Raw genomic sequence first — 25,991 nt, forward strand, 5'->3', positions numbered from 1 at the left:
TGCTAAAAACAAGGACTTGCTGTATCCAACACATTTCCTCAGAAACACCAGGCTAAATTACAGGGTATGAGGATGCCAGCTCCTGACATGTTAATTTAAGTATTTATAATATGCATGAGGCAATTCAAAGGGATTTTTAGCATTTGTGAGTGACTAAGTCTTTTGCAATTATATCACTTGGTATAGTCAATTGAAAAACGGTGGCATCAACTGAAATGAACAAGGAGTCTAAGGCTTACAGTAACTAAATGTGGGGACTATTCAGTGGTCTTTAATTAGTCAGTGAATGTACGTACCATCAATTAGCCACATTTTGCTGATGCAGCTGTTGTGCCGCTAACCCCCAGACTTCTTTTACATAAGTGTCAAGCCCACAAATTAGGGGCTGTTAACTCAAATGTAGATGTGTTGTAAAGATACTTCAGAGTACTCTGTAACTGTAAGATATTGTTTTGGGACTCAATCTACCACCCATTGAACTCAATGGGAGTCTTTCCATTGGCTTCCGTGAAAACTGGGTCAGGTCCTTAATTGATAGTGTTTTGATTCTACACATGCACCACATTTTAGGACTTTGCATGTTCCTCTATTGTGTGCTCTCATGAATTTAACACAGATGTACCTGACAAAGAGCAGGGATGTTTCAAGACATAACCGGTTCTGTGCTTAAACCAGAATATAAGTCCAAAATTGAACAAGGAAGAGAAGGAAGCTATGCAGAGAAACTTGATCAGCACTTTTGGCTGCCCATTTGGAGACAGGTAAGTAAGTGTCACTGTCATCATCTCACTGGAGATGACCACAAAGAACTCAACCAAATTGAATATTAACAAATCCAAATGACCTCTAAGTTATTCCTGCCTCAAGGCTTCGCAGTGCATCCATCCTGTTGTCTCTGTTTCTATTCGAATGTTAGCTTTTCAGGACTGGGACGGTCTTATTTTATGTCTCTGTCTGTGCTGAGTACATTGTTGGCATTTACTAAGAAGTAACAAATACGAGTAACTTAGCATGCTTGTATTTGGCTATGGATATTTTCCACCTATAAATCAGTGTTGCTATGATGACCTAAATAACTCTAGTGCTGTTGTTTTGAGATTGCACTGTGTTCTTCAAAAGAGAAATCTTAAATTTGTTAATTGTACAGAGAGAAACTTATGTGAAATATAGATTTGTATTAATTAAAATGATTAATTGTTAAATTCTTAAATTAAACGTGCCTAACAGATGAAGAGTAGAAGCACTAAGAGCCCTACAGGTAAAATTCTAATCTAGTGTTTCAGAAACAATTAAGCTTCAGGAAAATGCTCTGCTAAATTTCATTCACCTATAGTTTTTGTACATGATTGACTTTCTCTTCGAAGTTTACTTTAGGCCTTCTGACAATATGTAAACATTTCATTTATTTCATAGCATCATAGAACTGGAAGGGATCTTGAGAGGTCATCTAGTCTAGTGCCCTGCACTTGTGGCAGGACTAAGTATTATCTAGACCATCCCTGACAGGTATTTGTCTAACCTGCTCTTAAATATCTCCAGTGATGGAGATTCCACAACCTCCCTAGGCAATTTATTCCAGTACTTAACCATCCTGACAGGAAGTTTTCCTAATGTCCAACCTAACCCTCCCTCGCTGCAATTTAAGCCCATTGCTTCTTGTCCTATCCTCAGAGGTTAAGAAAAACAATTTTTCTTCCTCCTCCTTGTAACAACCTTTTACATACTTGAAAACTGTTATGTCCCCTCTCACTCTTCTCTTTTCCAGACTAAACAAATCCAGTTTTTTCAATCTTCCCTCATAGATCAAGTTTTATAGACCTTTATTCATTTTTGTCGCTCTTCTCTGTAATTTGTCCACATTCTTCCTGAAATGTGGCACCCAGAACTGGACACAATATTCGAGCTGAAACCTAATCAGTGTAGAAGAATTACTTCTGATGTCTTGCTTGCACCACTCCTGCTAATACATCCCAAAACGATATTCACTTTTTTTGCAACAGCCTTACACTGTTGACTCATATTTAGCTTGTGGTCCACTATGACCCGCAGATCCCTTTACTTCTCTGTGTGTGAAATCTTCCTTACATATATATATGTTCCTGTTTGGCTTGATTCCCCAGTGCAATCTTGCTAAATTATAATCTGTCCTTTCATTTCATGATCACCACTTTACAGGAAGGGCTAGGAATACACTGACCTACAGGACATACTAGGTGGTAATCCGTAACATGGATGAATGTTCTTGGCACCGGAATGTTGGTCTTGTGTCCACAACACATTGGAAGTTCTGCTGTATAATTCATGCATAGCTATGGTTCTTCCTTCTCTGTTAGTTCCTCTCATAAGAAATGAGATTATTTTGTGCCATCTATTGTAGAAAGGTTGCATTATAATATTTTTTTGAGGAATGTGGCAAATCCTGGTTAAGACCATCTAACCCATTTAGTTTGTTCTTGCCCTATCTGAGGGTCCCAGAGCCCTTCATGAGATTGAACAGGAGGATCAGATCCTGGAGGGGAACTCTCAGATATCGAGCTGAGGTTGAGGGTCTGATTTTTAGCAGGGAGATGCAGGGATCACCATGAAGTTGTGGGGGAGGCAGTATGAGCCACTACAAATTTAAACTGAAAAATTAAAAAGTCCCTCCTAATTCAGGCTCTTGAGGGGCAGGGATACAGTGATGGCATTAAAGCAATTTTCTGATACTGCAGGTAAACCTGTATTTTGTTCCTTTGTCTCCTGTGGTATTCCAGTTTTCTGCACTGTGTCAATGCAGTGCATCACAACACACTGCTCCTCTGCAGTATTTTACAGCATGAGATACCATGCACTTAGATACCAAGGTGACAAGGGCTCAAGAATTACTATGGCTTAGATAGAGTAGAATGGGTAGATGCATTGTGTTGCAATAATTGGGATTATTTCTGCACTAGCATACATTCTCCTGTAGCATTCTTTGTATCATATGTATTGCTTAATACTTTCACCATTATGCAGCATGCTCCACTTTGCTACTGCAAATGTTTATCTGTGCAATTCACACTTCTTGCAGTATACTGCAGCAAGCAGCGCTCTACCAAAGCAAATGAGTTTAATCTATTGTTATGCACAGTCTGGCAGCAGTCTGGCAAACATAGCCTCATAATGCAAATAGGATCGTACAAAGGATCACTGCTGTACTGTATGTGGAATTTAACATTTTAAAACTAGTTTTTAATTAATATATGTACACAACAATATGAGGCCAGTATAGAAAAAAATTGTTGTGACTGAAATGACGCATGCATTTTAAACAGGCAGATGTAATAGTACCAGTGCGGTACTTGGGAGGGAAGCATGATGCATTCACATACCCAAGGGGTGCAACTGAGCCTAAGACTCAGGTCTATATAGTATGGACTTCTTGTTTCCTGAGTAGGGATCTGACATTTTTATCACCATTCTCATCTAGTAATGTAACACTTCCATCGTCTTGAAACCAAGTCACCAACCATTGTAAGTCATCTGTTCTGTAGTGAGTAAGGTGATTCTTAACTCTCTCTCTCTCCTGTTCTTTAACAACTATCCCTCAGCTTTTAAAACAGGAACCAATGGAGTCCAGAGTTCACAAATTTTGTTTCCATAAGTCAATATTTGTGTTGCTTGGCAGCTGTTTTACTCAAAGCTGCTCATGTAAATATTATGTTGTTTTCAATTCTGTGTATAGGACGATTTTTTTAAAAGTGGCGAATTAGTACAAGGAAAATTCAGGGAGGAATTTCTTCCGAAGTAGAAAATTATCCTCTTCAATTCACCGCACTGTTTATTTCATCCATTCATTTATAAAAGTAATTTCAATGTTTATTTTTTTCTCAAAAAAGATGCCACAACAAAACCCCTCAAAGATTGAAAAAAAATTAAACTAATTGATTTGATTATTTGTTAGTTTTTTACACTCAAGTGATAGATCATCTCCAGAGACCTACAAACATCTAGTCCTTCCACTCGTGCTTGGGAAAATATTGTTCCATAGGGTACTGAAAGAGTAACAAAAACAACGCATAACGAACCTGTGGAACTCACTCCCAGAATATATAAAATATATAGTAAAGAGTTTAGTAGCATTACAAAAATCAATAGTCATCTATTAGGAAAATAATATATATCCACAGGTAAATTAACTAGGTTAAAATATGTAAAGGATATAAAACTTTTGTGCTTCAGGCCATATGCCAACCATTAACTGTCTGGGGTTAGGCAGAAAATTTGCCTGTGGGAAGTTACTGCATAATTGTCCACAATGAAGGTTTACACCTTCTGCTGATGCATCTGGTATGTACCACTGACTTAGATGAAGCATTGTTTTAAAGTGGTATGGCAATACCTGTGTTTTTACGGGATAGATTGATTTAGCTCTATCCTTATCCTGCATTCCTGGTATGTTCTCATCTTAAGTTCTGTCTAAAGTGGGAAAATGCTATATTGTTGACTGCTGTTGTTAGCATCTGGACAAGATGGCTATCAGCATCTTTACAGAATGCATGTCTCATCAAGTCTCTGTCAACTGTCAGTAATGGGGCAATTTCTAAGTATAGACAGGGCTGTTCAGGAAGTTTAAAGGAATTGCTTATAATGGAAATTGGTTACTGCTGGTTCAGCTAAGATCAGGAAGGGAAAGGAACTCATACTAAAAGAGGGAGAGAATGGATCCTGTAGGGATCAATTTCTCCTATTGCAGGAAAATAGGAAGGCTACTCACCTTATAGTAATTGCAGTTTTAAGATGTGTGGTCCCTATGGCTGTTCATTGTAGGTGCACACATGCTCTGGGTGCTAAGGGCTGGAAATTCTTTAATAGTGTCTCTTGATCCATGCCTGTGTCCTGTGCCTCCTTGTACTTCCATGTGAGGGCATAAAGGGCAGCATGGACTGACTGCACCCCAGTTCCGACTACAGCGAGAGGAAGGAGGGTGGGTTGTGAATACCAGTTGGGACCACACAGCTGCAAAGACCTGCAGCTACTCTAAGACGAGTAATCTTCTTTTCTTCTTGAAGTGATGGTCTTTAGAGTTATTTATTGTGGGTGACTCCCAAGCATTGCTCCTTGAGGAGGAGGTGCGAGGAAGTATGCTGTACCACAGAATGGGGGATCACTGAGCAAAGGAGGCATCTGCGGCCAAAGCTTGGACCAGAGCATCATGCCTGGTGAATGTGTAGGGAACTCCAAGTGACTGCTCTGCATGTCTTTGAGAGGGGAATTCCCTGTAAGGAAGCTACAGCTACAACTTGAGCTTTCATAGAATGGGCCCTGACAGTTTGAGGAGGAGGGGCTTTCATGATGTCACAGCAGAGGTATTCAGATTGGTTAAGGTAAAACTCAGATGGCACCTTAGATATGAACTTAGGATGTAGGTGTAAAGAAACCTTGTCCTCGTGAAAAATAGTATAAGGTGGATCTGCCTTAAGGGGTCCAAGTTTCCCTATCCTTCTGGCAGAGGTAATAGCCATCAGAAAGGTAACTTTGAAGGACAGGTGCAGGAGGGAACAAGAAACTAAAGGTTCAAAAGGTGGTCCCATGAGGGCAGAAAGGACAAGGTTAAGGTTCCCGGCAGGGACTGGTTTCAAAACTGGAGAAAATGTCCTTATGATGCCTTTTAGGAACTTTGCACTAATGGGGTGAGTAAAAACAAAATAGCTTTTCACTGGGGAGTGGAAAATGCCATTAGCTGCCAAACCAGACATCTTTAGCGAGAGAAGAAATGGCAGTAGAAGAGTGATATCTGATGCCTCTGCACATAAGCAGTGCTACAGGCACCAACAGGAGAATCGTTTCCATTTCGCAAAGTAGCTCTCCTGCTGTTCTGGAGAATGGCTTGAACTCCCTCAGAGCAGGCTTGCTCTAGGCTCAGTATCCATTGAAAAGTCACACTGTCAAAAGTTATGGGTTGGCTTGCCCTGCTCTCAGTCTGGGACAATAGCCCCTGAAATGGCTGCAGGAGGATGCATGGGCAAAAGACTAGTAGTTGTATGGTTGTGAACCAAAACTGCCTTGACACCAGGGTGCTATGTGTATCACTGTCACTCTGTCAAGTTTGATCTTCCTGTGTACCTGAGGAAACAGAAGGGATGGGAGACACGGCACATATCCGCAGTTTTGACAATTGTACCTGGAATGTGTCCCCTCTGGGGTTGAGGCCTTTGGCAGTCCGGGAACAATAAACTGGACGCTTTTTGTTGTGCTGGCTTGAAACAATCCCAAGATGGGATGCCCTATTGCTGGGTGAAGTTTCCACTTGTGATCCATGCAGAAATGCCTGCTGAGGCTGTCTGTCCATAAATTCATTAGCCCTGGGATGTGTACACCTGAGAGGGTGATCCACTGCACTGGTTCCAAAGGTGGATTATGTCTTCATACAAAGCAGGAAATCTCACTACTCCCTGCTTAATTATATAGTAGATGGTGGTCATGTTGACTGACCTGACATGGAAAAGTATGAACAGAATGATGGTGTGATGGGTTACGCCTCCCCCCGCCCCTTCTGGGGTGCCACCTGACGTACCACTGAGCCCGCCTGTTCCACCAGCCTGGGCTCCCTTACACTGTCCTGCTGATCCAGGTCCTCAAGCCTCCGCCAGCACACACACAGGTAGGGGGACATCCAGCTGCAGAAAGAAATCAGCTGAAACACTGAAATCAGCTCTGCATGGGAAAACTCAGGTAGGGAATTGTCCAGCACTCAAGTGGACCCCCCTCTAGAGTGTAAACCCAAAATTGTATCATCTTGCGCTGCACATAGAACTGTACAGTGTAAGATCATAAAATTCGCTCCCTCCCTCAATGTGGAGGAAGATATGCACAGCCTTTTTCCCCCCAGGTATGAATTCCACAAACTGGTTTCAGAGAAAACAAAAACTAGTTTATTAACTACAAAAAATAGATTTCAAGTGATTATAAGGGTTAGCAAACAGATCAAAGCAGATTACCCAGCAAATGAAACAAACACGCAAGCTAAGCTTAATACTAAAGAAACAGTTACAAGTAGTAATTTCTCACCCTAAATGTTGTTTTTAGACAAATTACAGAGGTTCTTGCAGGCAAGTTGCTCTTGCTTGCAGCTTAAAACTCCAGGTATTTCTTTCACAGGCCAGACACCTTTCCACCCTGGGCTCAGCTCTTCCCCCACCCCGCCTTGTCTTTGTTTCTTAGATGTTCGCAGCAGTCATCCTGGACGGGGATTCAGTGAAGAACAAACACTGATTATGTCACTCCCCTGCCTTAAATAGGTTTTACATATGGCGGGAATCCTTTGTTTTCCAGTGTGGTCCCCCCCATCCCTCCCAGTGGAAAAATACTGGTATTCTATCATGAAGTCCAGTACCAGGTGACATGATCACATGACCCTGTAGTGTCAAAGCAGCCATGAGTCAAAGGCTGTTTGTAGCATCCCAGGAAGGTGGAAGATTAGCATTTTCAAAGATCTGTTATTCTCCCTAATGGTCCATTGACTGGTCCCCAGCTAGTCAGCCAGACTGATTGCATTCTGTCTGGTGGGCATTCCCCAGGTGCAAACACTTTTGTAGTACAGATGTATAGTCAATATTCCTAACATTAGATAAAAAAAATGATACATGCATACAAATAGGATAATCAGATTTAGTAAATCATAACCTTTCCAATGATATCCACAAGACTCATCTTGCATAAAATACATCTTAGATATGCTATAATCATATTATAACAATATTTCTATGAAGAATATGGGGCATAGTGTGACAGATGGGCAGGAATGTCTTGCATGCTTTGAGAACTGCTCAAAGCCTAAGTAGGTTGATATGTAGTCTGGATTCCTGTGAGGACCAGGAGCCTCAAGCTGTCTGACCATTGAGATGCCTCTCTACTAGCATGGGGGTATCTATAATAAGAGTCTTTGTAGGTGGTACGGGAACAAAAGGGACCCCCACACCTACTGCCTTTCTTTTCCCATCATGTGAGCAATGTCAGTATGTCTTGAGGAAGAGAGAGCTTCTTGTCTAGAGAGTTCCTTCTTGGGGCATAGACTGCCCTTAACCAGATACGAAGGCATCACAGAGGCAGAAGTGACACAGGAGAACGCCATCGTGTGGCCTAACAGAACTAAGCAGACCAGGTTGTAGGAGGAGGGCTGAGATGAAGCTGGCTGATGAGATCCTTCATGGCTAGGAATCAGTCCAGAGGTAAGTAGGCCCTTGCTGTGACTAAAGTTCAGGTCTTCTCTAATGAACTGTATGTTTTTCAAGGGTGTTAATATGGACTTATCTAAATTGACTTGAAATCCTAGGGAATGAAAGAATTGAAGTGTGGCTGTGGTAATTGCCTGTATCTTTTGGTAGGACCAACCTGTGAGCAGCCAGTTGTTCAGGTAAGGAAATCTCAAACTCCCTTATCTGTGGCCACCACCACAAAAACTTTTGTACATACCATTGGGGTCACTGAGACCAAAAGGGAGCACCCTGTATTGAAAGTGCTTCTGGCCCATTGCAAAGCACAGAGACCTTTTGTAAGTGTGCTGAAGTCCAAATGAAAATGTGTCCCCTTCAAATCAAGGGTTGTAAACCAGTCAACTGATGTGAGGGAGGGTATGATAGAGGCCAAGGTGGTCATTCTGAAGTTTATGTCATATAAAGACATTCAACTGCTAAGGTCCAGAATGGGTCTCTGACATTTGTTCTTTTCTGGAGTGAAGAAGTACCTTGAGCAAAAGCCTTTTGCCTACGTGAGATTGTTGGGTGTACTCTTGCCTCCAACTGAAGAAGGGAGACCGCCCCTTGTTTGAGAATCCTCTTGTGAGAGGAGTCCCTGAAAAGGGATGGGAAGGTGAGGGGTTTTTTTTGGGGGAAGCAATTCTAGAGTATAGCCTTTTGATATAATATTCAGGATCCATTTGTTGTGATGGTACACCACATCGGAGAAAAAATGGGCTAGGTGGCCCCCAAAGAGGATGGTAGCAGGTGTTAGAGACTGACTGTGGAGTCTTGGGCACCACATCAAAACACCTTCCTAGGAGGTGGATGACACTGAGAAGTGGAGGGCAGCAATGTTCCCTCTAATTTTTTCCATTAATGTGCAGAATGAATTTTGTTGTGTACCAATATCGAGGTAATGTGCGGCTGTGCGCCACCAGTAAAAACAAAAAACCTAGATACAATATATATTTTTTAAAAGTTACCATAGGGATAATTACTCCAACCAGGACAGGTTAGGCATTTTAGAACTCACTACTCAAAGAATTAAATTTAAGTATAAGAGAGAAATACAAATTATTAAATGCATAGACCAGTCAAAAAACTCAAATAACAGCACTTTGAAAGAATAAAATTGCAGAGAATATATGTGCATTGCAGGAAGTATCAAGAAGCAGCAACAACAACAATACAAGTATGTGTTAGGAGGTGAGTGTGAAAGACAGTGTGTGTGTGAGAAAGAGAGACAGACAGACACTGTTGTATGTGTGAGAGAGACATGCGTTGCCCCTTTAAATATGTTGCCCTTTTAAGTAGATCGGCACTCAAAACAGATACAGCAGCAGCCACCAGCAAGCTCCCTCATCCCACTCCTGAGCCCTGTCACGTCCCCCTCATCTGCAGAGATGGGGTACAGGGGCGGGGGAGAGAGGACACCCTGACATCAGCACCCCCCCATAGTTCCGCACAGTAAGCAGGAGGCTCCCAGGAGCGGCTCCAAGGCAGAGGGCAGGAGCAGCGGAGCAGTGGGGAGAGGGGCACCTGAAGTGCGTGGCACTTGATAGCCTGCTGTGCAGCCACGCTGCCACAAAGCTTAGAGAGAATTTAGGAGGGCAGTGGTGCTGGGTGTCTACTCCATTGCATCTGTCCTCTGATGGAAAAAGGATGGAGGCAATGAATGATGATGAGGTGGAGGAATCCTAGAATACTTTCTCCTGGGTGTCAGAGTAAAAATACCTTAAGAGCAGAGGGTAGCACAAGTGTCTCTGAGGGTACGTAGCGACTCGTCAGTCTTGTCACTAAATAAGTTGGTAGTCTTAAATAGGAGGTTCTCAATTGTGGTTTGGATCTCTTTGGGGAAACTAGAGGCCTGTAGCCATGAATCTCTTCTCATGACTATCGAAGTAGCCCTAGAGTGTGCCGCTGTCAGCCACATCGAGGGGCACTTGGAGGGAAGTTTGTGCATCTAGCTTTCTTTCATCCAGGATGTCCTGGAACTGAGGTCCACATTCTTGAGGGAGCTTGTTCACAAATTCTGATAGCTTATTGTAATGTAAAAAGTCATATTTGGACATTAAAGCATGTTAGTTTGCTATCCGGAATGCTAAGCTAGCCAAGAAAAACAGCTTCCTTCCAAAGATGTCTAGTTGCATGGTATCTCTATCCGGGAGAGTGGACTTGGGCTGGTATAGCCGACTTGGTTCTGTAACTGTGTGCATCACCAGGGAATTGGGGTTAAGGAGGGAAAAATTCCACTCCCCTGGGGTGGGGGAGGAGAGAAGTAATGCTTCTCAGCCTGCTTTGGGGCTGGGGGCTCGGATGCAGACATATGCCAGACTACACTGGGAGATTCCATGATAGCCTCATTAATCATGAGTGCCATTTTAAAAAGAGCTGTAGCCTGAAATATGTCTAGGAGCTTAAGGGTTTCATTCTGGACCTCCTCCAGAGGAGTCTGGAGAGTGCTGCAATTCTCCTGAGAAGGCCTGCTACTGGTTACAATCATCTGGACGCGAGGGAGAGACTGGTGATACTGCCTTGTCTGGAGAGCAGGTGGTGCTGGTTGATCCTCCTCCATCAGCTGTTCCCATGGAGATTACTACTTTGCTGGGTGAGGAACTCAGGATCCTCATACTCAGATGCCCGGAAGCATGGATCCCAGGAGCTTGATTAAATCCACTGTGGTGGATCATAGTGGAAGAGAGGTGATCCCCATGCTCGGTACCACTGGTCCCTGGTCTAGAATTACTCTTGACAAGGCAGGGAAATGGAGTTGATCTGGAAGCCATGTCATGACTGATAGACCTCTGTCGGCTAGCTGAAGGGAGTGACAGTACTGACTCATATTTGTCCAATAGATTTGTCCTTGTGTTCCATCACTGGGGCTGATGGGACCTGTTTCTGTCAGAGGTGGATAGGAAAGAGATGGAGGCTGAGCCTCCAGTTCCCAGCAAGGCCCTGGTACTGGCAAATATTGCATCAATGGAGTGGGGACCTTCCACAACAGTGTTGGTGCCACAAAAACTATGGACTCTGGAGCTGCATAGATAGCCACGTCTTCCAGGAGAGTGTATCGAGGGCCCACATGGGGTGAACTGCCCAGTGTCCTGGGCTTTGTCAGGACTGTCGATGCCCTCTTACAGATGGAAAGTCTGCTTATGGACGATACCATTGGACTATGGACTATCTGTGATGTTTGCACTGAAAAGTCGGGCTTTATTAGCTGAATAATGTCCAGTTAGGTGTATCTATGTAACCGGCCTTCCTCGCCCCTTCAGAAAATGGACTGAACTATTAAGAAGGGGTTAGGCTTCATCAAAGAACATCATGGAGATCCTGAAAGACATGGAGCCTTCAGAAGATACATAGTACCATAGTGGATGGTAGTCTCCACTCAAGAGATGTCACAGAAAAATCACCTGCAGAAGCATAAACAATCAAAGAGCTCCAGGATTGGGCAGCCCCTGCAGAAGATGCTAGGGGGCTCTGAAGATGTGACATCTCTTTCAGGGAATGTTAGGATGCTCCAAGATAGGTTGATTCCCTTTGGCTTATGCCAAGGAGCTCAATGAGAGGGCATGAGTGGTTTGACTCCTTTACAAAATGTTACTGAGCTCTAGGAAAAATGAACCCCTGAGTGGGTTTTAAAGTTCTAGAATCTGAGGGACTGCAACATTTACTTGCCATACAGTTTGGTGCCTTGAAGAAGGACAGAGAAGGTACAGTGTGGGATGTAACCCCCAGCTATAGTACCTTCACTTATCATAGGTAAAAGATAGTTACACAGAATGGCCATACTGGAGTAATAAAGTAAATATTTCAGGGACTCCCTGTTCCCTATTCTAACCCCAAGACCACACTGTTCCCTATAGATTTCTATGGGCAGAAATACTGAGGAGCAGTTGTAGGTGAAGTAAAACTCTTGATGTGCTAAAACAGGTAGGGATTTAATACAGAACATTTGAGAAAAAGTCTGTCACACAATGTGCAGGGGTTTTGCTGCTATTTTATTGCTTCATGATGCCCTGGGTTTAAGGTTTCCATTCGATGACTTTGATGGCAATTTTTGCTGCTCTGCTTACAGCCTCGCTGGAGTCATTCAACTGCCCTCGAAAGAGGTCCACATGATTCAGTAGTGTCTTGCGACCCTCAGGTGCCTCAGACAGTATGGTTAGGGCTTTGATTGCATTCAAGCGTACTTTGCTGGTTTCATCATTGACCAGCTTCAGTAAAGGTGGAATGGCATCTGCATTAAGAGCTGCAAATTTCCCTGAGCAAGAAATAATTAGACTTAAAATTTGTTATTGACTATAATCAAATAACCACTTAACAAGCCTGAACCTGTTAATAAACAGCCGTGACCACACACTACAAAGAGATCTAGCTCTATCTCCAGCTCTGGTTCTAGATTTTGAACACTTCAGTGTTTGGTAGTGCTGAGAGTTGTGGGTTTTGGTTCAGCCCATCTCTATTAGAGACCACAATAAACCTCAATTTTTTATTCTTAAGAGAGCAATCCCACTACTTTAGTTAACTCCCCCTACTTTCCACATTTTATTTATTTTACTTTGAAAAGAATCACTTCGATCTCAAGAGACATCAAACGATAAGAAAAAATGTCTCAGGGCAAATGTCTTCAGGAACACCCTGCATTCTTTTCTTTTCTAAGACCGTCTAAGTAAATACTTAGATCCACTCCTGTATTATCTTCCAGAGCAAGGGGACCATTTGCGATGGTAGGCAGAGGAGGATTGAAACACAATTACTGTTATTAAGGATTCTTGTATGTCCAATTACACATTCAGCACACTGAAAAGTTACCCATTCGTGTTTTCAAAGTCATGTATCTGACTTTGATGAGAACTTATGCACTTCTCCAATTCCCACTCCCCCCCCCCCCGGTTGTTGGGGGAAACGGTACCTTTTAAGCACACACAAAACTACAGGAAAGTAATGGAAAACGTAGGCACTCCTGCTCTCAGCTAAGGATTGCAGGTTCAAAGCATTCCCAGGGCAGTTGCTGGTTGTGGGACTCTGACCTGAACTTAAGGCTTCCTCCTAATAGCATCTTTGAGGGAGGGTGGCGTTATAACCATTACTTGCCCTCTGCCAGAGTGAATCTTCCCCAGGCACAAGTAGATCTGACATACATTTCCCTGAGCCAGTGGAGGTAGATCAAACCAACTATATTGCAATACCTAGACACTATGGGTGAACAAAGTAGCTGAGGGACAGACCTAATGAAATGTCCTGTTTTTACTAGTTTCTGCAACAACTTTAGCATTATCTGAACCTAGATTTTTTTAAATTTATCTTGGAAAGTTATGAAATAAAACTGTCAGCTGATCAAATGGCACTAGTCTGATAGCTGAACGAAGAATTCTCTGCTTTACAGGAAGTATCCCAGCAGGAGCTGCTTCTCTCACCTTGGGTCGTAATGGTGGCATTCATCAGTGCTCCTGCTGCATTGGCTTGGACCTCGGGATCTGAATCCTCCAACAGGCTGACCAGCACTGGGATAACCTCTTCATCCCACACAACATTTTTTCCTTCCAGAGGGACACTGAGGAAGAGAGAAGGTTAAAGTGCTTTCTTGAACCTATGTCAACAATCATAGAATCACAGAATATCAGGGTTGGAAGGGACCTCAGGAGGTCATCGAGTCCAACCCCCTGCTCAAAGCAGGACCAATCCCCAACTAAATCATCCCAGCCAGGGCTTTGTCAAGCCTGACCTTAAAAACTTCTAAGGAAGGAGATTCCACCACCTCCCTAGGTAACGCATTCCAGTGCTTCAACACCCTCCTAGTGAAAAGGTTTTTCCTAATATCCAACCTAAACCTCCATGACTGCAACTTGAGACCATTATTCCTCGTTCTGTCATCTGCTCCCACTGAGAACAGTCTAGATCCATCCTCTTTGGAACCCCCTTTCAGGTAGTTGAAAGCAGCTATCGAATCCCCCCTCATTCTTCTCTTCCGCAAACTAAACAATCCCAGTTCCCTCAGCCTCTTCTCATAAGTCATGTGTTCCAGTCCCCTAGTCATTTTTGTTGCCCTCCGCTAGACGTTTTCCGATTTTTCCACATCCTTCTTGTAGTGTGGGCCCCAAAACTGGACACAGTACTCCAGATGAGGCTTCACCAATGTCGAATAGAGGGGAATGATCATGTCCCTCAATCTGCTGGCAATGCCCCTACTTATACAGCCCAAAATACCATTGGCCTTCTTGGCAACAACGGCACACTGGTGACTCATATCCAGCTTCTCGTGCACTGTAACACCTAGGTCCTTTTCTGCAGAACTGCTGCCTAGCCATTCGGTCACTAGTCTGTAGCGGTGCATGAGATTCTTCCCTCCTAAGTGCAGGACTCTGCACTTGTCCTTGTTGAACTTCATCAGATTTCTTTTGGCCCAATCCTCTAATTTGTCTAGGGACATCTGTATCCTATCCCTACCCTCCAGTGTATCTACCTCTCCTCCCAGTTTAGTGTCATCTGAAAACTTGCTGAGGGTGCAATCCACACCATCCTCCAGATCGTGAATGAAGATATTGAACAAAACCGGCCCGAGGACCGACCCTTGGGGCACTCCACTTGATACCGGCTGCCAACTAGACATGGAGCCATTGATCACTACCCGTTGAGCCCGACAATCTATCCACCTTTCTATCCACCTTATAGTCCATTCATCCAGCCCATACTTCTTTAACTTGCTGGCAAGAATACTGTGGGACACTGTGTCAAAAGCTTTGCTAAAGTCAAGGAAAAACACATCCACTGCTTTCCCCTCATCCACAGAGCCAGTTATCTCATCATAGAAGGCAATTAGATTAGTCAGGCATGACTTGCCCTTGGTGAATCCATGCTGACTGTTCCTGATCACTTTCTTCTCCTCTAAGTGCTTCAGAATTGATTCCTTTAGGACCTGCTCCATGATTTTTCCAGGGACTGAGGTGAAGCTGACTGGCCTGTAGTTTCCAGGATCCTCCTTTTTTTTTTAAAGATGGGCACTACATTAGCCTTTTTCCCAGTCGTCCGGGACCTCCCCCGATTGCCATGAGTTTTCGAAGATAATGGCCAATGGCTCTGCAATCACATCCACCAACTCCTTTAGCACTCTCGGACGCAGCACATCCGGCCCCATGGACTTGTGCTTGTCCAGCTTTTCTAAATTGTCCCGAAGCACTTCTTTCTTCACAGAGGGCTGGTCACCTTCTCCCCATGCTGTGCTGCCCAGTGCAGCAGTCTGGGAGCTGACCTTGTTCGTGAAGACAGAGGCAAAATAAGCATTAAGTACATTCGTTTTTTTCCACATCCTCTGTCACTAGGTTGCCTCCCTCATTCAGTAAGGGGCCCCCACTTTCCTTGACTTTCTTCTTGTTGCTAACATACCTGAAGAAACCCTTCCTGTTACTCTTAATATCTCTTGCTAGCTGTAACTCCAGGTATGATTTGGCCTTCCTGATTTCACTCCTGCATGCCAGAGCAATATTTTTATACTCTTCCCTGGTCATTTGTCCAATCTTCCACTTCTTGTAAGCTTCTTTTTTATGTTTAAGATCAGCAAGGATTTCACTGTTAAGCCAAGCTGGTTGCCTGCCATATTTACTATTCTTTCTACACATCGGGATGGTTTGTCCCTGCAACCTCAATAAGGATTCTTTAAAATACAGCCAGCTCTCCTAGACTCCTTTCCCCCTCATGTTATTCTCCCAGGGGGTCCATCAGTTCCCCGAGGTTGTCAAAGTCTGCTTTTCTGAAGTCCAGGGTCCGTATTCTGCTGCTCTCCTTTCTTCCCTGTGTCAGGATCCTGAACTCAACCATCTCATGGTCACTGCCTCCCAGGTTCCCATCCACTTTTGCTTCCCCTACTAATTCTTCCCGGTTTGTGAGCAGCAGGTCAAGAAGAGCTCTGCCCCTAGCTGGTTCCTCCAGCACTTGCACCAGGAAATTGTCCCCTACCCTTTCCAAAAACTTCCTGGATTGACTGTGCATCGCTGTATTGCTCTCCCAGCAGATATCAGGGTGATTGAAGTGTCCCATAAGAACCAGGGCCTGCAATCTAGTAACTTCTGTGAGTTGCCGGAAGAAAGCCTCATCCACCTCATCCCCCTGGTCCGGTGGTCTATAGCAGACTCCCACCACTACATCACCCTTGTTGCTCACGCTTCTAAACTTAATCCAGAGACACTTAGGTTTTTCTGCAGTTTCATACCGGAGCTCTGAGCAGCCATACTGCTCCCTTACATACAGTGCTACTCCCCCACCTTTTCTGCCCTGCCTGTGCTTCCTGAACAGTTTATATCCATCCCATGACAGTACTCCAGTCATGTGAGTTGTACATGTACAACTGACTACAGTCACCTACCATGCCCCCCCTTCATTTCATAACAAGAATGCTGATGCAGAATTCTCTTCTGTTCTGTTTGGAGCCAAATTATTCTGAATGTTAGAGGGTACTTTAAACACCCATGCTAGAGCTACAAACTGGACAGGGGAGAGGTCAGTTCGTGGCAGAGTGGTTAGTGTTGAAACTACATGCTCAATGCATAGGAGAGATAGGAAGTATGGCAAAAGACCACCCTGGCTTAACCAGGAAATCTTCAATGATCTGAAACTCAAAAAAGAGTCCGACATAAAGTGAAAATTAGGTCAAATTACAAAGGATGAATATAAACAAATTACACAAGTATGTAGGGACAAAATTAGGAAGGCCAAGGCACAAAATAAGATTAAACTAGCTAGAGAGGTAAAGGGTAACAAGAAAACATTCTACAAATATATTAGAAGCAAAAGGAAGACCAAGGACAAAATAGTCCCGTTACGCAATTGGGGGGAGGGAACAATAACAGAAAATGTGGAAATGGCAGAAGTGTTAAATGACTTTTTTTGTTTCAGTTATTACCAAAAAGGTTGGTAGTGACTGGACATCTAACATAGTAAATGCCAGTGAAAATGAGTAGGATCAGAGGCTAAAATAAGTCACCAGGGCCTGATGAAATGCATCCTAGAATACTCAAGGAGTTGACTGAGGAGATATCTGAGCCATTAGCAATTATCTTTGAACAGTCATGGAAGATGGGAAAGATTCCAGAAGACTGGAAAAGGGCAAATATAGTGCCAATCTATAAAAAGGGAAATAAGGACAACCTGGGGAATTATAGACTAGTCAGGTTAACTTCTGTGCCCGGAAAGCACCTGAGTTTAAGTACATAAAAGGTTGTTACAAGGAGGAGGGGGAAAAATTCTCCTTAACCTCTGAGGATAGGACAAGAAGGAATGAGCTTAAATTGCAAAAAGGGCTGTTAAGGCTGACATTAGGAAAAGCTTCCTAACTGTCAGGGTGGTTAAGCACTGAAATAAATTGCCTTGGGAGGTTGAAGAATCTCTGTCATTGGAGATTTTTAAGAGCAGATTAGACAAACACCTGTCAGGGATAGTCTAGATAATATTTAGTCCTGCCATGAATGCAGGGCACTGGAGTAGATGACCTCTTGAGGTCCCTTCCGGTCCTATGATTCTATATAATACCTCAATACTCATTGAGGTATTTTGGTGATACGAGCAGTGAGCACTGGGGTTGAGTGCCTAGTATTTCCACAGCCATTTGCCTTTAAAAGCCAGAAACCAAGTGTTCATATTGTCTAATATTCTAAATCTTAAATGCGGTGCCTCACAAATAACTAGGGTGACCAGACGTCCCGATTTTCTAGGGACAGGCCCGATTTTTGGGTCTTTTTCTTATATAGGCTCCAATAACCTCCCACCCCCGTCCCGATTTTTCACACTTGCTGTCTGGTCACCGTACAAATAACATAAAATACAAGGTCCTTGCCTTGATGCAGGCTTGTAGTTGAACTCTTGGGTTTGATTCACTAAAAACTCTTATTGGTGTACTCTGTGGATGATGAATTTAAGTCTTAAATGAAGAGCCACAGTATGATCCTCAGTGCACAGATCTCATTTGTTTAAGAAGATCTGCCATATTGTAGCTCCCTGTTCAGCATCTGTTTGGGCTGAACTTAGCATGGTAGTTTTCAAAAACAATGATGCCATTTCCATGGAGGATTATTATATTGAACTGTATTACATCATAGTGACCAACAGTGTTATCCTTCACCATACTGCAGTGTTCTATTAACAACATTTATATTGCATTTATATTGTATATTTTACTCCAAGGATTGTGAAATGCTTTACCAACTTAACGAACTGATATACAAAGTATACACAGGGATGTTTTATCCATTGAAATACAGCTACTCTAGGATGAAATACAGCAACTATTTAACAGTACATAGTAAGAAATACGACAAAGTTTATAACAGGAAATGAAGAATGCTGTATCCAAATGAAAATTTAGGTAGGCAAAAAATAATTTAGTTTATTTTAACATTCCTCCTCTTGCAAAAAGTTATTATGGGATCGATTTTGTGATCATAAATTATCAGGATTTTGGTTCTACACTGTCTCTTATACAAAATGGTACTTCCAGCAGTGCTGCACTGCTTAGCACCATGCAGGGGCATTAGCTCACTGCTAACATAGGCAGCAGGTGTGGGGGGTGGAGGGGAAAGTGTGCCATCTACTGAATCGCCAACACCAGAGCAGCTAAGTCCATGTATACATCTAGCCTGATGTTACGTTGCAATGTGAGATGAGACAAGTTTAAAGTGTAAGGTGGTACAACTGCAAACTAGTGCATGGGACTCAATCAGTAGATAAATATTGTCTTGGAACAACCCAAGTGCATAGTTCTTTCTTTCCGTTACCTAATTCCCAAAAGGGCACGGGCAGCTTTGCTCCTGATGGCCACTGATGGATGAGTGAGCTTTTCCTTCAGAATGGGAACAGCGCCTGTTGCTAGAGCTTCAAAAGCCTCTACACATAGGCAGCCAGAGAGCGTGTCCAGTATCAACTCTTGGATTTCATCCATTTCAGTTTTCAGTTTAAGAACAAGTGAAGAAATCAAATTGCTTTCCACTATGCCAACAGCACCTGCAGGTGGAGACAGAAAGGAAACTTGGACTGAAAGTGCTAAGCCATTTAATGTTTCAATCAACATTTTGAAATTTGCTACCATGATCAAAATGTACCCAGCTATTTCTGTCCCTACAATAGTGTGGTGTTGAGAGATGGAGACTGTTGTAACTGTGGGCACCGTACCAGCACTCCTCCAACATTTCCCCAGGATTTATTTGGCAAATTTCACCTGTTTGCAAACTGTAAGCAGTTTATAGTTTTCTCAAATGTATTCTCTTGCAGAGTCATTCCCTTCAACCTTATTCTCTCCAGCGTCATTTGCTAAGAGGCAACAAATTATCTACTGCCACAGCTCATGCCTGTTCCTACAATGATTTCAACCCAGGTGAGGCTCAAGTTACAGTTGCTCTGATGTTTCCCATATCCACAAGTGCAATATTTTTCCCTATAATAACTCCTGCTGAGAGATTACAAAAGTGGAATAGCTGTGTGCTCCCTTACACCATTCCTTGCAAAAATTTATACTGGTAGAAACGGGGCTTTGAGCTTCCCAGCCGACAGCACTTCGCTACGTCCTAGAGAGGAGAATCTTACTGGGCTACAGCACAGCTGTGATCTGCCCAGCAAGCCAGTTCTCTGTGAGGGCTGAGTGGCTGACTCTTAAGTGTTCTGTTTCTTAGATAATACTAAGCCAACATTACTAACAGCATTGCCATGGAAAACTAGCAAGCAGAAGAGAACCCATTGTCCACCAGTAACTATGTGGAAACAAAATCCTCAGCGTCTGGTTGCTAAGACAGTTCTTTGGTTGCTAAGAGAAAAGTGGCTCCATTTGAAGTGATTCATATATAGTTGGATAAGGAAGTATGAGAAGCAAAAAGGCTGTCTCCTTATTCAGGGATAAAGGGATCTTTCCCGCAAGTACAGCTAGAAAAGGATTTCAATGACCTTTTGTTAACCCATGGGAAAAACTCCTTGAGTTCACAGTCAAGCCTAAGAATATGGCCCTTTATCAATGTATAGAACAGAATAACCTCTACTCTACTTCTGAGGTTTTGCTGACATTGAGTAATTTCATATGTCATTACTTACTGGACTTTACTCTCCTAATGCAGAAGAAGCCGTGACAGTGATGTTGTTAAAGCTTTTGCTACCTTTGCTACATTTGGAAGCCAGTTGCTGTAGGAATACAAAAATGATTAAGTTGGAAAAAATGAAAATTGGAATCATAAAAATTATGTTGAAGGCTACAAATAAGTGATGTTTTAAGCTTGGAATTGTGTATTGTGACAGGACAGTGATGTGGGGAGAGCATATACATGTCTTCCATAATGCCATAGATCAGTGTGACTGCAGTGGGGTGTCATGTTGCCAAGGCATGATATTGTAATTAAGCATGATTTGCATTTTCCTTTCTTTAACCTATTTTCTCTCTCTTTTTCCGGCACGAGGAGAAAGAAACTCATGACCAGATTCTGGCCCAATGATGGAACAAAAGGGATGACTGGCTTCTCTAATGGGCCAGTTAGAGATTCTCTTCATGAAGGAATAAAGTCTGTATCGCTGACTCTCACTGACTTTTGGCTCCTTTGCCATAGAGCTGTGTTGGGGGTGGGCTGGAGAACAGTGGGGATATAGCACGGAGTGCTTTGTGTGCCAAGAACTCCTGGCTGGCAGCTTGGTCCCAAGAGAACTGATCCTGCAGGAATAACTGAGAGCAGCCTAAAATATAACCTGTGGGGGCTGACCTACATATTTCTCTCACCGGTCTGATCCCAAAAATCTGCCTGCACATGTTTTGAAGGTCTTTTGAAGTAAGTTGTGTAGTAAGAGACAAACTTTCAAAAAACAGCCTTTAAAACTGCCCCCTTAGTTGTTCATGAGAAAAATCTCCCCATAAGCCCACTGGCACATGAGAGTAGGATAGCCAAAAACTTCCTAATATTTGCAAATGTAGGTCTGCCATGCAAATAACTATGTGCAAAATTGGGGGTTTCAATGTCAGAGGAGGTTTTGACCTGCAAGCAGATAGAATCATAAAATATCAGGGTTGGAAGGGACCTCAGGAGGGCATCTAGTTCAACCCCCTGCTCAAAGGAAGACCAATCCCCAACTAAATCATCCCAGCCAGGGCTTTGTCAAGCCTGACCTTAAAAACTTCTAAGGAAGGAGATTCCACCACCTCCCTAGGTAACGCATTTCAGTGTTTCACCACCCTCCTAGTGAAAAAGTTTTTCCTAATATGCAACCTAAACCTCCCCCTCTGCAACTTGAGACCATTACTCCTCATTCTGTCATCTGCTCCCACTGAGAACAGTCTAGATCCATCTTCTTTGGAACCCCCTTTCAGGTAGTTGAAAGCAGCTATCAAATCCCCCCTCATTCTTCTCTTCCGCAGACTTAGTCTTCCCTGATCAGATGGCATGCTGAATGCAAAATGTAAAAATAAATATAGTGAGGAACGGAAGTTAAAAGCTCTACATTCCTCCTGCTTCCAGGCCCTGTGTGTAGTTTTCATCCACAATCATACTGCTGTTCCTCAGGTAAGGGTCACAATCTAGGCATTAACATTTCATAAGACAAACATGCTTCTCATATAGCACACTCAGCTCTGATATAAGCCATGACAAGCAATCAGTCACTTTCATTTTCCTTCTGTCTGTTATTACTTTTCTCTTAATGTTTTTCCTCTCATGCCTGTTTTCTGTTTGTGTTTGTCCATTCATCAACTCTTCTTAATTCCTTTCTGCCAAATATTTGCCATGCATCTCTTTCTGCCTCGTGCTATCCCATCATCTTTTCTCTCCTGTTTCCGTCTCTCTCTCATGCCTTCCTTCTTGAGTACTAGCCTAGCGCTTTTGCTATCTCCAGTAGCATTACTCTACCTGCAACCTTACATATGTCTTTTGCTACATATCAAAATTAATGTCCCATGTCTCTGTGTTTGCATCCTGCACTTCTCGTCTCTTCATATGGCATTGATCTATTTGACTGTTTGCCCCATTTTCATTGACTTTTGAGTTTGTGTCTGCCAGTTAATGTTTATTGATCTTCTTTGACTCAGTCATCTTTAATCAACTGCACTTTTTCCTCTTCATGGCTCGCCATTGGTGGAGGCCCTTGCTATTGAGGCTCTGAGTGCAAAATATGTGTCACACCCACCATCTTGTCTCCTTCTGTTACAGTGAGTTGGCTGGGGTTGCACAGAGCATCTTATATAGTCCAAATAGTGGGCTTGGAGCTTGACAAACAAAGTAGGAACACAAGGTCTCTCCTAAAAGAACCTACAGTCTGTAGAAAGAGGCTGCTGGCTGGACTGTAACAAGAAGTAGTGACTTCTTGAGTTGAGGAATCACAGCTAGTTCCACAATTTCTGTTTAGACGGGTTTTTTAAAAATATTTCATTTTACTTATTTACTTTTGTGCAAGTACTTTGGCTCTTTTCACTACTAACATTCATCTGCTACGTCAAGTGTTCCGTGATGGAGGTTCAGTCTCTGCTCCAAGACAGAGCAGCTTGACAGGACTGCTACCATGATGAGAAGGTACTAAAGAAAACTGCACAGTTAAGAATATGATCTAGGAAGATGGGCTGCTTCTCCATCCCAAAGGCTTCACTGAAGTCAAGCGATGCTAGTGTCAGCAGAAAAGAGACTGGTTTACAGAAGACTGAAAAATCCAGACTGAAATTTGTTTTTTTTCCCCTTAGGAGACCAAGTTATACCAGAAAAGATCAGGGGACTAGAGAAGTGAAAAGAAAAGGAAAGAGAAATAATTAGTGAACATTTGTAAGGGTGATGCTTGCAAATTAGAGCAATCTTAAAGTGAAAGAAGTGAATTCCTTACACCTGACTGTACAAACAATGGATGGGGAGGGTGAGCTGGCAGCTCCTGCAGCTTCTATGCTGCTGACAAATGCAGTGGCATCCCTTGAACTCTTAACTTTCCACTGAAATACTGGCACTTCAAAGGTAACTTACTTTGTGCAGCAGTAGTGCTGTGATTTGTCCAGTCTACCAGATACATTTGGAGCAGTGAATAGTAACACTTAAGGTTTGTAACAGAATGTACTCCTGTGTCCACACCCTACACACTATTGTTATAATCTTCTCTCTCTTTGTAGTTGATAAACTCGTTCTATTGTTATATCTAATCCAGTGTGTTTAAACTGAAATGTTTGGGAAACTCCATTTGGGGTAACAAAGTGTATGTGTATTATTTTTGTTAAAGAAATGCAGACTTTATATGAATTTTTATTGTTCAGCAGAGGTCTGGGCAATACCAGGCATACATTTCTGGGGGAAATCTAAGACCGTGAGTGTGTTGGAGTCACCCTGCAGCATAACCAATGCTGGTAAGAGCCAAGGTGTGGCTGGCTGGCTGCAACACTCGCAGAGCTAGCTGGGCATGACTTGCCTGCCAGAGACTGTTTGTGTGCAGTCCAGACTGGAGGTTACAGCAGCAAAGGACTGTAAAGGGCACCCCAGGTTAGAAGGCAGGGTTGACACAAGCCACTCATTAGTCCGGACTGTAGCCTGGGCACGTCACAGGGACATCTAAGACTATGTGAAAGAAGTGTTACAAAATGTAACTTGCTGTCATTGGAATTGCATAGTTAACTTCAGTATTGATCCATTGTCCTCTGAGAACTTGCATTTTCCCTTGGGCCACTTTTTCTTCTTATTTCCGCACTCATCTTCTCCTTCTCACAGCCCTCTGGCTAGTCCCATTGTCTCCTTTCCTGTCATTTTTTAAAAAAATAGACTCAAAGTGGTGTTGCCATTTTATTGTGTTCTCTCAATCAGGCTGTAGGACAAAGTTTTAAGTGTTTTATGAAATTTTGCAGGGGACATAATAAACATTTACAAATAACAGTATTTTTAATTCCCTAAGCAATTACACTACATTATTGATTACAAATGTCATTTTTAAAATCAAAGCCACTTTAAAAATGTCCTTTTTAATGAGAAGCAAACATTTGAAAAGCTCTAGTAAATATTGTACAGTGTGGAACACTGTAGTTAAGTTAAAGAAACTGGCTTTATCTCAGCACAGATTTCTATATTACATGTCATTTGTTAATATGAAGCATTGAGTTGCGATTTCTAGATATTTACTTGCAGTCCTCAACAGAGCATCTCATTGTAGTGAAGGACAGAAAACTAAAAGAGGAAACAGAACCGGATCGGATATGTCTTGTAAACTGTCCAGCACATAGTAGCTGAGAAAGTCCAACACGGAAGGTCACTAGCTGCTGGAAGCACAAAAATGCATCAGTAATAGGTCTCAGACTTAGCAGCACCTCTTTTTTGTGTCATGTAGAGTCAGTAAGCCTTACCTGTAACTGCAACATCATGCTTCTGCCATCACCAGCATTCTAGATTAGGAGCAACCTATTTTTAGGGCAATTGTGTGACTAGCAGCATAGATTAAATGCATGCAGTAGCTCAGTGCTTCTCCAGTATTTCCTTTCTGCAGGCCAATTTGTAAAGGAGTGATCCTCTCTGTGCTCCTCTCATCACAACACCCTGATCCACCACTGTATCGTTCTCAAAATGTTTCATTCATTGGACCACTGGAAAGAATTGACCACTGGTGGTCTATAAAACACAGTTTGAAAGTCCCATAGTAGCTAATGTAATTTTAAGATTGAGAATGCAGGGCCCTCCACTCTCCCCCAAAAGATATGTCAATGAGTAGATAAAGGATAGCAGTATGCTTGAACTAGACTAATATTTCCTTCCAGGGTGTTTGAAGCAGTGGATAGGCCCACCAAAAGTGAAAAAGAGCCCACCTGTGTGCACTACTTCCAACATCTAGCTAACTATGTTCAGTCTTCTTACTGAAGAGAGACATTCTATAGACATCCCTTGAAATGTCAAACTAATTCTCTTTTAAATGCAGATCCAAATCTGTGCTCTGTTTACAGTAAAGTTGTCTTAGAAAGAAAGTCAGTGTCTACAAGAATACTCAGAGAACAAAAATAATCTTTTGTCTGAATGTTCTCAGACAGGCAGAAAGGAATACACTTCAGGGTTTCCAAATTAAAAAAATAGATCCTGGATTACATTTTTACATAGGAATTACACACTAGATCACACAAATGGTCCATCAAATTCAGCATCCTATCACTGACAGTGGTCAGTACCAGATGCTTCAGGGAAGGGCACTAAAAAACTCTGTTGTGAAAAATTATGGAACATCTGTTTCTTCCCAGCCCTGTCAGTTAGTGGTTGGCTCATGCCCTGAAGCATGAGTATTTTATCTTTTATGATACAAATTTTCATCCTGTCTCATTTAATTCTGAATGTTCACCATCCATATAAAGTCTAATCTCTTCTTCTGAGATCTTGGCTTCAACTGTATATATTGGATGATCATAAATTAGGAAACATCTTGTAGTGTATGCAAAATAATTTAATTTATTTTGTTCAGAAGAAAATGTTGTTTGGCCACAGGTTCTTGTCTGGGATAATTCACTTACTAACTGGAATGTGATCCTCACGTGTTTATGAACTCCCTCCACTGTGAAGATCTTTCTAAAAAACAACATGAAGGCAGGAAACAGATCTGACATTTGTATTGCTTGCTCTGAAGAGCTGAGTTCAAATGATATACAGTGAATTAAAGCATTCAGATGATAACTAATGCTCAGGATCTGTGCTCCAGCCATGTGCTACAATCAAGTTTCAGATGTGACAGATTACAAATCCCTCGTTGCTCCTCTGAGCAGTAAGGGAGACATACAAATATGGAGTAAGAGCAAAGTGACTCATAAAACACCCTGCCATAAAAGGCTCTGATGACATC

The 25,991-nt window shown here is 42.6% G+C and overlaps 1 protein-coding gene and 1 long non-coding RNA gene across 3 annotated transcripts in view; one reads left to right on the top strand and one right to left on the bottom strand.

The window, feature by feature from the left end:
• The first annotated feature begins 588 nt into the window (after positions 1–588).
• LOC311531758 lies at positions 589–20,987 on the top strand. 2 transcript variants are annotated; one of them, XR_014714273.1, is made up of 3 exons: positions 589–761; positions 19,464–19,566; positions 20,633–20,987. It is a non-coding gene; the product is annotated as an uncharacterized lncRNA (long non-coding RNA). The 2 variants fall into 2 exon arrangements; XR_014714274.1 differs by lacking the exon at positions 589–761 and adding an exon at positions 13,693–13,777.
• The window catches only part of RSPH14 (radial spoke head 14 homolog), a 217,365-nt gene continuing 198,247 nt past the window's right edge, over positions 6,874–25,991 (bottom strand). The window contains exons 4-6 of the mRNA XM_084649430.1: positions 18,971–19,196; positions 13,625–13,761; positions 6,874–12,468 (exon numbers count right to left, since the gene is read on the bottom strand). Coding sequence (XP_084505556.1) covers positions 12,230–12,468; positions 13,625–13,761; positions 18,971–19,196 — 602 coding nt within the window. The 3' untranslated portion in view covers positions 6,874–12,229. The remainder of the gene's footprint in view (positions 12,469–13,624; positions 13,762–18,970; positions 19,197–25,991) is intronic.

Source organism: Lepidochelys olivacea, assembly GCF_965140295.1.
Source record: "Lepidochelys olivacea isolate rLepOli2 genome assembly, chromosome: 15".
NCBI lineage: Eukaryota > Metazoa > Chordata > Testudines > Cheloniidae > Lepidochelys > Lepidochelys olivacea.